The 13,902-nt window shown below is 43.2% G+C and overlaps 1 protein-coding gene across 1 annotated transcript in view; it reads right to left on the bottom strand.

The window, feature by feature from the left end:
* Positions 1-13,902, bottom strand: part of UST (uronyl 2-sulfotransferase) — a 304,057-nt gene that overhangs the window by 108,116 nt on the left and 182,039 nt on the right. The window contains exon 6 of the mRNA XM_021693251.1: positions 5,039-5,118. Coding sequence (XP_021548926.1) covers positions 5,039-5,118 — 80 coding nt within the window. The remainder of the gene's footprint in view (positions 1-5,038; positions 5,119-13,902) is intronic.

Consider the following 13,902-nt stretch of genomic DNA (forward strand, 5'->3'; position numbering starts at 1 on the left):
TTTGTTTTGTTAAACAGTGCCATCGGAAGGCAGCCTCTCTCTGCAGGCGCCGGTAATGAAGGCCTCGCGTTAAGGGAAGAAAGTGTCCAAAACGCCTCCCCCCGTCGCACATCGCACCCTGCCTGCTTCTCAGGTGATTGATTTATTTTTAAATGTTTTGCTTTTGCGAGTTCGTACTGTTGTTGGAACCACGATGGGAGATAAATGAGGAAAGGCAGCAGAACGGAAGGCGGGTGAGCGAGTCATGAACAAGAAACGCAGCCTGCCCTGGAAGGAGGCCTCTGAGGCTACAGTTGGAAATTGCTGAGCGCACTGATCTGTCCTGTAATCCGCTTGGACTATTTTGACAGCACAGTGCTCTGACCCAGCCCTTCCCAGGGTCGTCCCTGCCAGACGCCAGGTGGGGGCTGAGGGGGCCCCTAGGCTGGAAAGTCACTGCCTCCTCTCCACCCTCCCAAAAACACTTAGCAAACAAACAAAAAGTGGGGGTGAGGGGAAGATAAATTGAATTGTCCGTCACAGTGTTTGCAGTGTGTGGATCTGGGACGCCCTTAAAGAGATTTCGTTGATGCTGAGAGGCTGAACTTTTTCAAAAATTGTAATTCTCTTGGTTAGCTCCGGGAACGGACACAGGAAAGCAGAGTACACAAATATTAAAAATCCTCCTAAAACATCACAACAAAGAGTAGCATCTTTTAGGCCATGGTCATTCTGACTCAATTCTCCAGGTAGTTCAGTTGGAAAACATTTGTCCGGCTCAAAGTTTTAAGCAGTTCAAAAGCCATGTGAAAAGAGCAGTTTCGTGGAAACACCCAGAAATCCCAACCGGCCTGAAATTTCTGCTGGGTTCGGAGTTGCTTATCTCCCCTGGCAGGAAGCCTTCCCCGGAACGACGACGAAAATACTGGTTTGGTGTGATCACTCTTGCTTTCTATGGTTGAGTTAATAAAACTGGATATGATGAAATGGTCTTTCTAGGTCTAAAATTAGGGAAAAGAAGGAACAGAGCAAGATGCCGAGATGATGAATAAATGAAGCAAGTCAGCTATCTAATCGCCAGGAGCTCACAGGATAGTATTTTGCATCAGTTAAAGTGTCTACATTTTCAGATAAGAATGCAGTACTTAATGGAAAAAAAGAAATAACGGGCAATTCGGTTTGGTACAATGCTGTTCGCTTCAGAAGTCCAGAACAGTTATGTGCACCAGCTGTAGGGAGGGAGGTGAGACTTTCATTCTTAGATTCTGCTCACCAGCAAGTGTCTTGCTGCATGTTAAGAATGTAAGGAAGATTAGAAATCAAATATCAACAAAGACTATTAGGTTACAGTATCAAGTCTTCTCTTAATAACCTCATTATCTTGAACCAAGCCAACCATATATATGGCTGTCAGCAATGATCAGGGTAGGTTTCTTAAGAGTAGCTTAATCATCTCTTTGCCTTACAATTCAAAATATAGAACTCCTTTCTAAAAGCACATTCCGACGTGGTGGTTTTTCTGTGAATTGTGTACTGGGAGCTTTCTTTACATACCCAGTTTGCCATTTACCCCTAAGGCCTTTTTCCCTTAAAGTTGTTCCCTGGAAAAAGAAAAGCTGGTGTTTTAACTTCCCATGTTCAGTGGGTTTAACACAGTCTTGTAAAGTAGTAAAGCTGGATTTGTCATTCTATTCATGCTCGTGGAGGTCTCCTACCTGAAGCCCCAGCCTCGCGCCTGGGGGTGGCAGGAGAGGATGAGATTGCTCCCGAAGGTAGCATGAGCTTTTTAAAGGAGAGAACTGCTCAGGCCAGTCTCTCCTTTTTCCTCCACTTGGAACTCTTGACTGTCATCTTTTTTTGCTGTGCCCGCCCCTGGGCTCCTATCTACTGATTCCTTTTGATCCCTCTCTTTCTCGGGCTTTAGCTCATGCTGGTCCTTGTGCCAGCAAATGCCCTTCCCCTTTGTCTAAAGCTGGCCCGTCCCTCACATCCCAGCAGCAATGGCAACTGTTCTAGAAAGTCCTTCCACACTTCCTCCTCCAGGGAGGGAGGGTCCTGCCGCCCACCTCCCCTGGGGGAGACCCCGTGACCCTTTCTCCTAAAGTCGTCACACTTTGTTGCCATTCTTTAATGGAAGGAGAGCGTACACTTCCCCAAAAGCAAACTTTTTTTTTTTAAACATTTTATTTATTTATTTAAGACACAGAGAGAGAGAGAGAGAGCATACAAGCAGGGGGAGCGGCAGGCAGAGGGAGAAGCAGGCTCCCTGGGCTCGATCCCAGGACCCTGGCATCACGGCCTGAGCTGAAAGCAGCCGGTTAACTGACTGAGCCACCCAGGTGCCTCCAAGGAAAACATTTCTAGTTCATTGTGGAAGTCCCAGTCCTGGAGCAGCATATAGGAGATAAAGGGTCCTCAATACAAAAATGCGTTCGTTGAACAAAATGGAATGGAGGAAGGAGAAATCAGCATGAGCTGGGCCCTGCTCTCAAGGTCATCGGGACACTGCAAAGCTACCCAGGGACAGACACTCAACTGTAGGCCCCGAATGAGGCTTCTACAGAAATGCTCCTGAATACCACTTTGTGATATTGCGCAGATTGTCTTTAGGAAGTGGCAGAGAACTTCACAGACCTCTGCAAACTCCAGAGGTCTACAAAAGTAACTTTGTAGAAACTACAAAGGTAATTTTTCCATAGGGCTAAGCAGTTGTGAGAGACATAGAAATGTGTATCGTTTCTAATATACAATCAAATAGATGCACAACCTGGATAGAAAAAAAATCAAAAGTGATGCAGTAATTTCAGCTGGAAATTAATAGGAAAATATGAGAAAAAAGAAGATTATTGGGATATATCAGAGGAAAGACTACTTACAAGAATCTATTTCATAAGGAAAATAGGAATATATGTTTCAATTTTGCTCTACTATAAATTGCTGTAATTTATTCAGAATGATCTATGTTGGTACACATTTTTTTTTTAAGTGTGCATGGTAGTCAATATATATCTGGACTTGTTTTATTTCAAATGTAATTATTTCCCCTTAAAAAATAAATTCCACACTGCATATATGTACTATCCTCTGAAGGAAGCTGAAGGGCTTTCCTTCATTCATGTGTTAGGATCATCCCCACAAGGTAGGAGTGGGCAGGAATTGTCCCTATTTTATAGGTGGGAAAACAAGAGACCTCCCATCCCTGCCCAGAGGTGAAATTGCCAGCCCAGAGCCATGGTCAGTGGGAAGGTCTCATACACAGAGGTCCTGGCAGCCAGGCCAACACTATTTTCTGCAGATGTCGTGTCTTCTCAAAGGTACTTACCAATTTTTTTTCATGATTAAATTGATCAAAATTAAATAATTCTCAGACATGTATTTAGTAGTGGAGGCCATGATAAGGTATGGTAGCCATGCTATGCTCAGCTCTGCTGACCCAATTAAGGTACTGGCTCTGGCTTATCATTAGAGTTTTACACTGTCCTGAGTCAGTTATTAAAATTCATTGCATTGCAATTTGTTTTGGTTGTAAAAATTTGACCCATGAAGCAAGAGTTAAATCATAAGGTTAGAGGATGACACAGAGGAAGCTCACAAGAAAAGCAAGGGTGAGGGGAGCCGTGCTTTGCTCTCTGCAAGTCGTAAAACCCAATGCCTGAAATAGCTAACAAGACTTCGTTATCTAGTTATGTCTAATTATATGTTCTTGGCTGGCTGGAAGTGAGAGGCAGGGTGCATACTCCAGACAATCCAGCAACAAACCATTCCACAAATGGGGCTGGAAACACACTCAGGCTACTGAGTCACTGAGGATCATCTGCACGTGTCCTATATGCTTATTCACCATCCAAGGGAACTCCGGTTATCAGGTAGGTGGGGAAATTTCGGGGGGAACTTGCTTTTAAAGATAAGGCGGCACCTTCTCTTTGCTGCTCCATAACTTGCTCTGCTGAATCTCTCTTTACACTTGATTTGCACTGGGCCTGGTGCACAGCAGGGAAGTCCTTTGAAGGCTAAAACCTCCTCCCAGCCCCTAGATATCCTGGGGCTGGGCAGCTGTGCCAACTCTGAGCAGCTCAGGTGTGAATTCAAGAGCAGGGAATGCTCAGGCGGAGCCCTGTCTTTCCCTGAGCACTAGCCTCCCTGGGTGCCTGGACCTCGAGGGTTGGGGGGCATTAGGCCAGCATTAGCTAGCAGGATCTCTGTTGCTCTCTTGCAGACTTGTGAGGTCCTGTTATCCCCACGGGAACTGTAGCAGTAAGGGAAGTGCCTGTCAGACGGAGGATGAGGAAGGCCCAGGGGTCTGGGGCTGTTCAGCAGATCTGCCCCTGGACCCAGTGCTCAGTCGAGCCCATACTGACTGTGAGCAGACTCGGGCCAGCCTGAAGAGAGGAGAGTGGATAGTGACAAGGGGACCTAGGCTAGAGGAGGAAAAGAATGCTTAGAACTGGAAGTTAGCAACTTAACAGATCAAGAGTCTAAAACCCTAAATTTGAAGATTTGCATTAGGATCAGAAGGCCCCTGCAGCTGAAGAAAAAACAGAGTTCTAAAATACCCCATCAGCATCAATTGTGCAAGATTTAGAATAATCAAATGGAGTATGAAAAAGGTAGGCAGAGAGGCCAGTCCTAGCATTTTGGATCCTATAAAATACATGACTCCACAACTAAGTTATTCCCAGAGTCCTGTGTGGGTTCAAATTGTATAAACATGTGCAATGAAATATTTCTGTTAAAATACCCATCTCTTGCCTCTTAGTTTGTTTCAATACCTACCCGATTTTTTCTTTAAAATGAAACTATCAGGTCAAATGGGTTTGCATCAAAATTATTTCAAGTTTTCAAAAGATTTAAGATTAGTACTTGAGAAAGAAATGAAGCTTCTGTCCAAATATTTCAAATCTGGATCCCTCCAAAGCAAAAATAAATGGATTTAAAAAGTCTTTTCAGGGGCAATTACACTACCTCGAAAATGAAGGTAGATTTTAAAATAATTGTGCGTTAGAAGGAGTTTAGGTACTAAAAAGAAATGAAAGAACCGTTAAGCTGGAAAATATCTTACCTTGAGAAGTTGAGGAAATGAACATGTCGAGTGAATAAATAGGGCTGTTCGGCAGTACTTATATTTTTAATCAGTTCCATCTATTAAAAAAAGTACAAAATTAGCATATATAGGATCTAATTTACCAAACTATACTAAGCTAAAGGTTATGTTCCCTACTCCTTTATCCTCACTATTACCTCTTGGACCAGGGCCAAAACAGCTGTGTTTGGTGCAGCATCTACAAACTTTACGGTAGGCTTTTTGCTGAATAAAACTGTTATCCAAATTTATAGTCCTGTATTTAATTTAGTTGATTGCTACCATGAAAACAATGTGACAGGTTAAGTCATTTTAACTGGAGAATTCAGCATCTGGCAGTACCGAAATGCAAGTAAAAAAAAAAAAGTCTTTATTCCCCTCCTTTAAAAGTCAAATCAAGACAAGAGGTTAAACATTATTTTACATTTCTATAATGATATTACTGAGAACCACAGAAATGTTTGAAACTGGTTCTGCAGAATTTAACAGTGGGGAAAAAAAGGAGGTAACATCTCATGATTTTCCCCTTTGATTACAAAAATGTACAAAGCAAATATTTTATAGGGAACACACAAATGCCCAAAACTTCTTGGGGTTCTGGTGGGTGGTCATCTGAAGTATTTATTTGCAGTTATCAGCAAGGCAGAGAGGAGTTTATATTTGTATAAACCAATGTTTATGGTCTTCTGGAACATGTCATGATACGGAAAATGTTTAGCGAAATCTGTTAGAAATTCCAAGCATTCTTACGACTCCCTGACTTCCTGAATTCCACTTGCCTTAGAGTTTCTAATTGGCCCCATCAATACTGACACACAGTGGAATTCTTTAAGAGCACATTGAAAATGGCCACTTTGGATGGACATCAGAAGTACAGCATCTCTTAGGAACTAGAAAACTGGAAACAAAGGCAGTCGCCTGTGTGTTAACCACAGCAGTAACAACAACGATAAAATCAGAGTCTGGAAATCCAGGACAGAAAACCCAGCTCTGCCTCATGTCCCACACAGGGCTGACAACACAGAAATGCTCAATAACTATTTGGTGGATGAATGAACCCCAACTAGGACCTGCATTACAGATTGTTATATTAGGACCTCAGTGTCTAAAGCCTTTAATTAGATATTCACGCTCACAATGATTGTTTAAAGAAATGAAATTGAATTTTAAAAGTCAATGACTTGCGGCTCATAACCTTGTGCTTTGTTAATCAGTGGCAGGCAGGGGTAAATAATGGTCTGCCTGTCCCCAGCCAGAGCATAAAAGGAAATTGAATCCTGCCTCTTTATCTGCTGTTGATCCTTTACGTAACTCGCCGCCCCCCTCCCAAGTATGTCCTAGTTGCTTTTGGCAGTAGAATACCCTGCTTGGTCACACTGCAAATTTTGATTTCTGATGGATCTACCAACTAGAATTACAGATTTGGAAGCACAACCCAAGACATCTGAGGATGTCTGCTTAAAAACATAACTCTTTACTGTGTGTGTGTTTAATATAAAGACCACTTAATGCTTTAATCTCTAGATTATTTTTATTCAACTATGTCTCTGCACACATACGAGTAATAGGAGAAAGCCCCCTGGTATTGTACAGGAAGGCTGGAAGAACAGGTCAGAAGAAAAACCATTTCTTTCACATTTTCAACATTATATTACATTCTCTAAACACCTGTCAATGTGTTAAATTGGATGGAAGAACAGTAGTAATTACATTTGGAGAACAGTGTCATAATACTCATAAAGCTGTCTATTTCACAGGGAGAAATGGATTAGCAGTGACAGCACGTAACCCTTTCTCGACGTACCTTTAAACATAGAAGGAAAGTACTAATGCTCCTGTTTATTGCATTAGTACACTGAAGTCGGGGAGTATATCCATCTCTCATACCTTCCGTCGCTGCACACAAATAGTGAGGCCACTTACAAAGTACGGCTAGCACAGGTTAGAGGCATTCCGGTCAAGGTGTCCTTTGCCTGTCTTCACAAATACTAAGACTTTCCCCAGGTCTAGGGCAGGCAGTGGTCTTCTGTGCCCATGCTGCCCTTCCCCAGAATTCCCTCCTGCCTCCCTAAGTCCACCCCCCATATTGCCAGCAGCCTGCCTTTCCTCTTGCCCATGGGTGGCATCATAAGTGATGATGGCGCTACCTAAAATCATCTCAGAAACCATCTGTCCTCTTCCTTGGCTCATGCAGGATTGCTGCTGGCCTTTATTATGTATTCCACTGCCTACATTCATTCACCATTCACTCATTCAGCATTTATTGAGCACTTACTAGGCCCTGGAGATCAAAACATTAAATAAGGTGACAGGGAAGGCACAGAAAGACCAGACAGTGGAGTGTGTCCTAATGGTGTCCCCAAATCCACGACGGCCCAAACCACACTCTTGGTCCTCGTCCATCTTTAGTCCTCATCCAGCATACTCCATCTCTGGAGAGTGTGGTCCTGGTTAATGGTACTATCCATATTTTTACATTTGATCTGGGTTTTTCCTGACTTTTGTACTTAATCACTTGCTGAGTCATGTTGAGTCTACCTTTATTCTCACCCTCAACTGGTGTTCAAGATGTCCCGTGGCCAGCCAAACCAGACCTCTCTTTGTTTCTTCCTCACACTGTGTCCAAGCCTGACTATGTCCAAGCTCAGGTCCAAGCTTCCTCTTAAATGGAATGTCCTTCCTCTTTTCTCTGCATGTCCAAACCCTAACCACCTTTACATCTCGCTAAAATGCCTGTCTCTTTCAAACCAGCCTTCCTGGATCTCCTTTCGTTCAACATCCACTGATTTCCAACTCCGTGTCAGGATGTATTACTTGGGGTCATGGTTATAGAGATAAAAGATTTGGCTCTTGCTCTCAGGAAGCTCAAGGTCTTGTGGGTGGGGTGGGCTGGCAGGCCAGCCTCATTATGCAGTAACCACCGTGGGGTAGCATGCACAGGGGTGAGGGATCTCTCTCTGCCTGCAGATGGAGAGGAAGTGTTCCCCCGAGGAGGCGTTCCTGAGTGGCCTGCAGGGACCTGCAGAAATTACCAAGTGAAGAAAGGGACCCGCAGCGTTGCAGACAGAGTGGACAGGAGATGCAAAGGACAAAACCCAAAATGACCTGGATATTAAAATTGCCAGGAGTTCTGTGTGCTAGAGGTCAGGTGTGGGATCTGCCCGCAGCAGGTATGACTAGAGAGGAAGGTAGGAGCTGGGTCACTGAGGGCCCTGGAGGTCATGTGAGGAACTTTGACATTTATGCTCTGGGCAACCCACAGTCAGAAAGGGCTTTTTTTTTTTTTTCTTTTTCCTTCCAGATCTGTGATCAGGGTGGAGAATGTGAAGAAGAAGAAGAAGAAGAAGAAGAAGAAGAAGAAGAAGAAGAAGAAAGGAAGGATTAGGGACAGTTTAGCTAGGAAGATGGAGCAATAATCCCCATAGGACATGATGGGGGCATGAACTAAAACAGTGCTTCCTAGCGTGGCCCCCAGACCAGCAACATCAGCAACAACTGGGGTAACAACTTGCTAGAAATGCAAATTCTCAGATCCCACCCCAACCAATGGAATTAGAAGAAACTCTGGGGGTGGGGACCTATCAATCTGTATTTTAACAAGCCATCCAGGGGATTCTAAGGGACTGAGATGTGAGAACCACAGAAGGAAGTCACTGGAAGTGAAGACAGATGGGGAGGTTTAGCAGATGTTAATGAGAGAGGATCTTCTCAGCCCTGTGGCCAGGTGGCAGCAGAAGGGAAGGAGAGAGAGCGGTGGCGAGAGCTTCCCAGAGCCCTGGCGGTATCTGAATGCAGGCCAGTGCCCACTCATGGGGACAGGGAATGCTGGGCAAGAACTAGTCTGGCTGCAGAAGTGAGGCCATATAGGTTTGGTTTTGAACGTCTTTGGCTTGAAATCCTGTTGTCTTCTTTTATCTCCCACAGCGCTTCGAGAATCTTCTAGAATGTACACTTTTTACATTACACCATAGTTGAGTTTGCGCACTAGCTTTGAACCAGATTGTAAGCTCCTTGAGGGTTGAGGCTGGGCTCTAATTATTTCTCCAGAAAGCCTAGCACAGAACACATACCTCATAATTGCTTATGGTGTGAAGACACGCCATTCAGAAAGACTTTTGGAGTCAAGAAATGTTCACTGAAGACAGAATTCTCTCTCGGGCGATGAAGTTAGCCTTTTAGGGACAGACCTGTCCATTCATCACCCTGGTGTGACAACATTGGAGATGTAGCAACACTAAATGATCATTTCCTGAGTGGTTTCTGGGCTACACACTGGACCCAGAAGCTCTTTCTTCATATGCTGTCATTCATCCTCAAATGACTCCACAGGTTAAGTATTATTATCTACACTTTATAGATTAAGAAACTGAGGCACAGAAAGGCTACAGAGATTGCTTAAGGCCTCACTGGTAGAAAAGGGTGGAGTCAGGATTCAAACCCAAGTTGGTTTGACTCCAGAAATCCTGCTCCCTTTTGCTGAGCTGCAATCTCTTTACCGTCCCTGGTGCTTTTTGATCTATACATAACCTCTTAAAATGGGAGGAAGAGGTTGGTTAGCAGAATAACTCCAGAGACTAAAGAGGGTTTATGGGGATATAAATTTTCTACCTTTCATGTGATGTGCTGAAAAACTAAGAGAAAGTTACAGCAGGTGGAAAAGCATTAAAAAATAATAAAATATGAAAGCATTAAAATATCAGAGAGAATATATGTATTTTTTAAGTTCTAGGTGGGAAAACAGTATATTTTAACAAGAACGGGAATGAGTTTCAAATACTGGGGGGAAAAAGTGCTACGGAATGGAATGTATCTAAAGGAAGAAGTTAAACCACAGTGCAGCTGAGAATGAAAGTGAATTGAGGTTTAAAAAAAAAAAGGTAAGAATCAAACAGAATTTATCATGCAGAGGATCGGTGAGGAAGGGATTTTTCATCTTTTGTTTTCCATCTAACTGGCTGGGATGGTAGAGCAGAAAACCTTTACCTTCAGTTCTACAAGCACAGCTAGTTAGTGAAAGACTTCGTTCCCAAGGTCTTTAAGAAAATGCTTGTCAGCAGTAATTGACAGAGTCCTGACCCCACCCTGGTCTGAATTCTCAAGTCCCTTGTGAGCAACTAGAGGCCCTATAATCTTGCAAAACATCTTAACGAAAGAAAAGACATGTTTTTAACACATCAAAGCCAAATAAGGAGTAGCTCAGAGGAGAACTCTGTGGCCCTTTAACCTCAGAGCCTGGGAAGATGGCTCCAGGCTCGGGTTACCTTTCCCTCTTCCTTCTGCCTGGGGGGAAGCCTTTCTAGTGCTAGACAGGATGGTCTTTCCACCTTCAGCTCAGGGCAACACATGCCTGCAATGAAGACAAAGTCCACCAGGGGGAGCAATGACACGAACAAGGCAAAGAGGCTGGGTCTGAAAAGTAGAGAAAATCAATCTCGCCGCTACAATTGGAAGGAGAGGAGAACACATTTTAATTTGGGGGGCCTTGTTCCTTCTTCGTCGTTTTACTTTTTCTTTCTACCAAGTTTCCATTTAGCGGACTCAGCTTTTGTCTACAGGAATCCAAGATAAGACCTTGTTTGCCGAGTTGGGTAAACTCATCCCTCCTGTGACCTGGCGATAGATTCTCTGCTAGTCTTGGTGGTTTGATTCCGAGGTCTGGCTGGAGCAGCTCTGATTGATGCCTGTGGACACTGTCGCTACTACTTATAAAGTCAGGAAACTTGGAGGGTCATTCTGCAGAGACTTTCCCAGACAGGTCTCAAGCAAGGGAAGCATTCCCGGGATAAATGTGCAGGTTCCCAAGGAGACACCACTCAATACTTCAGAGGAAACATGATGTCTTCGGAGGTTTGAGAGACTCTCGGGTGAAAAAGGAATTTTTCTTGCTTAGTGGAGGGTTCACTTTAATAAAATAACAACTTTCTAATAATTAGAGCCTTTCATGCAATGATTCTTCACTAGAATGGTGCATGAAGACCTCCCTAGGAACTTTTTTCCCTCCGAAGATACAAATACCAGGGCTCTACCCTTAAGAGTCTAACTCAGTATTTTGTAGTAGGACCAGGAAACATGTGTCATGAAAAAGTTCCCAAGAAGATTTTGATGCCTGTCGTGATTAAGAACGACTTATTTCATGGCTTCCCATGGCCCACTGAATAAAGATCCACCTCCTCAGCCTAGCATTCAGAGCTCTCCAGGATTTGACCCCAGTTCCCTTTCAAGTCTCATTCTCCCCTATTCTTCTTGAACACTTGCTCCTTCCCACAAAATGGGGTGGTAATAGCTTCCTAATAATGCTGACTAAAGGAGTAGAAGCAAGGTGCACAAACATCTAGTGTGCTGTCTGAGGCTCAATATACAGCGTTATTAGTAAGTCCTCAATAAATATTCACCAAAATGAATGAAGACACAATAGCGAGACCGGCTCCGGAAAGAAGCAAGTGAACCTTTGTTAGTAAACAGAGGCCAGATGTCCCTGCCGTAGGGAAACCTGGGAGGAGTCCCCATGGCCTCTAGACCGTCTCTAAATCCAACATGGTCTCTGCAGGTGCGTTTTCCATTTTGGAGTTGCAATGCTACGTTGTCACAGTCAGGCAAGGCCAAGGGAAGTTTCAAACACAGTGAAGCAATTCTGTTTTTGACCAAGAGGCGAAAGCAGGCTAGAGTGAATGGGCACAGGGGCTCGTCTCTTCCCTCTGAATACTTTTCAAGGTTTGGATAATTTGAATAGCTGTTGAAGAGAGTCAAAGCAGATGTGAAGTTTATAGTGAAAGAGTAGCCTTTCCTGGCATAATGGGCAGAAATGACAGAACAGGCTGGTGCAGCATTTTCCAAGCTGGGAGTGGGAGTTCTGTGGGATGCACGTGACAGCCACAAGCTCTCAGCCTCCCCTGGCCAACGAAGATTGGGAAACTCTAGGGGAAAGCCGGTTCAATAGACTGCTAATTTGGTTTTTAATTGAGAGAATTCTCAGTCTTTAAAATGGGAGCAATTGATACAAATTTCCCAGAAAGCTAAGGGTAGCATTCCCTAAATTTATTTAACCATGGTATTTTCTTTAAAAAAATTTTTTTTTCCAGGGTCTCAGGGGATTAAGATTTTCAGGAACACACTTAAGGAAATGCTGATATGATAGTTTTGACAGGATTCCTAACCCTCTATGACATTTCATTAAAAAAAAATATGAAGTTTTCTGGACTCCACCCCAGAATCTCTAGGAGAAGGGCCATTGCAACTATATGTTTCAAAAGGCTCTGGTGGAGATTCTGCTCTGCAGCCAGAAGAATGGCTTTGGATTCAAGAAGACCTAGGTTCAAGTCCAAGCAGCACAGACATTCTATTAGATTTCATTTGGAAAGTGACTTAATCTGGTTGTCTTAATTTTCCCATCCACAAAATAAAGAATTATACCCACTCACTGGTATGATTTTCAGTCCAAAAGAATGAAATGAAGTAATGAAGTAAAATAATTAGCATGTGGTAGGTGTCGTTTCCAATTTGCAATTCTCAGTAGCTCTGACATAAATAAAAATAGTAAAATTATTTGCTTTCTTGATCTCTTTGACGCCTATGCTAACAATTTCTGCCCCTTTCCCACAAGAATGAAATAATTTTGAATCCTTTATATCCATGATGTTCCTGTGGTGCACTTTGACTTTCACTGTACTCAGAGTGATGATCTGAAAGAGCATCAGACCATTAACAAAGATGGTTACGAGTCTTTTGATGATCACACTCATGTCTTCTGGAAAATAGTTCCCTATCTTTCAAATTGCATATAATCTCCATTTTCTGATTTTCTAAGAGATCATCTAAACCAGCCCAAGAAACTGAAATCTGGTTTCAGAGTATAAATGAGATAATGTCATCATGGGCTTGCATCCTGTGCCCCGAAAAGGTCCAGCATTTGGCCAGCAGCAGGTGTCCACGCTCTTCTGTTGAGGTAGAGTTTTAAAAATATAAACTTCAGGGGCGCCTGGGTGGCTCAGTTGGTTAAGCGACTGCCTTCGGCTCAGGTCATGATCCTGGAGTCCCTGGATCGAGTCCCGCATCGGGCTCCCTGCTCAGCGAGGAGCCTGCTTCTCCCTCTGACCCTCCCCCCTCTCATGTACTCTCTCTCTCTCATTCTCACTCTCTCAAATAAATAAATAAATCTTTAAAAAAAAAATTAAAATTAAAAAAATAAAAATAAAAATATAAACTTCAATGGTCTTTCTGTTTCTTTAAGGGCAGATGTAATGGGATTTTTATTGGCATTGTAACATTTGGTGTTTTTGTGCTCCCTTTCCTTTATAATAATCCCTTCAGTGTCTTATTCCATTAAATAGACTTAGTTAAACTTAGTACTCTGCGTGCACGTGTGTGTGTGTGTGTGTGTGTGTGTGTGTGTGTGTGTGTGTGATGACCACGATCCTCCAGGGAGAAATGTATGCACAAATTTGACTCTGGCCCAGAGAAATGCCTTTGTGTATGAATGGAATGGTATAGATAATTCCAGTCTTATGAGTGGATATAATTCCAAAGTTCATTTGTTAACTAAGTCAGTAGTTGGGAACTTGGAGCACATTTTCTCATAAAAGAAATGTTCTACATGGTGGAGAGAGACCGGGCCAGCCCACAAGGCCTGTTTAACTCATGCTGCACCTGAAGTGAGATTGTCATTAGCTCTGGGGAACAGTGTTTCCATGGGAACATGTTGTCAGAGCTCCCCAGCTTAAAGGTTGAGAACCACTGACTGTAAAATGTTAACTCACCTCCGAAATCACATCTTCCTTTTTCCTTTAATAAATTACCAAGCAGAGGAGCTATTCTTACTGCAAATTATTTCTTGAATATATTAGGTT

Source organism: Neomonachus schauinslandi, chromosome 8 (assembly GCF_002201575.2).
Source record: "Neomonachus schauinslandi chromosome 8, ASM220157v2, whole genome shotgun sequence".
NCBI classification, from domain to species: domain Eukaryota; kingdom Metazoa; phylum Chordata; class Mammalia; order Carnivora; family Phocidae; genus Neomonachus; species Neomonachus schauinslandi.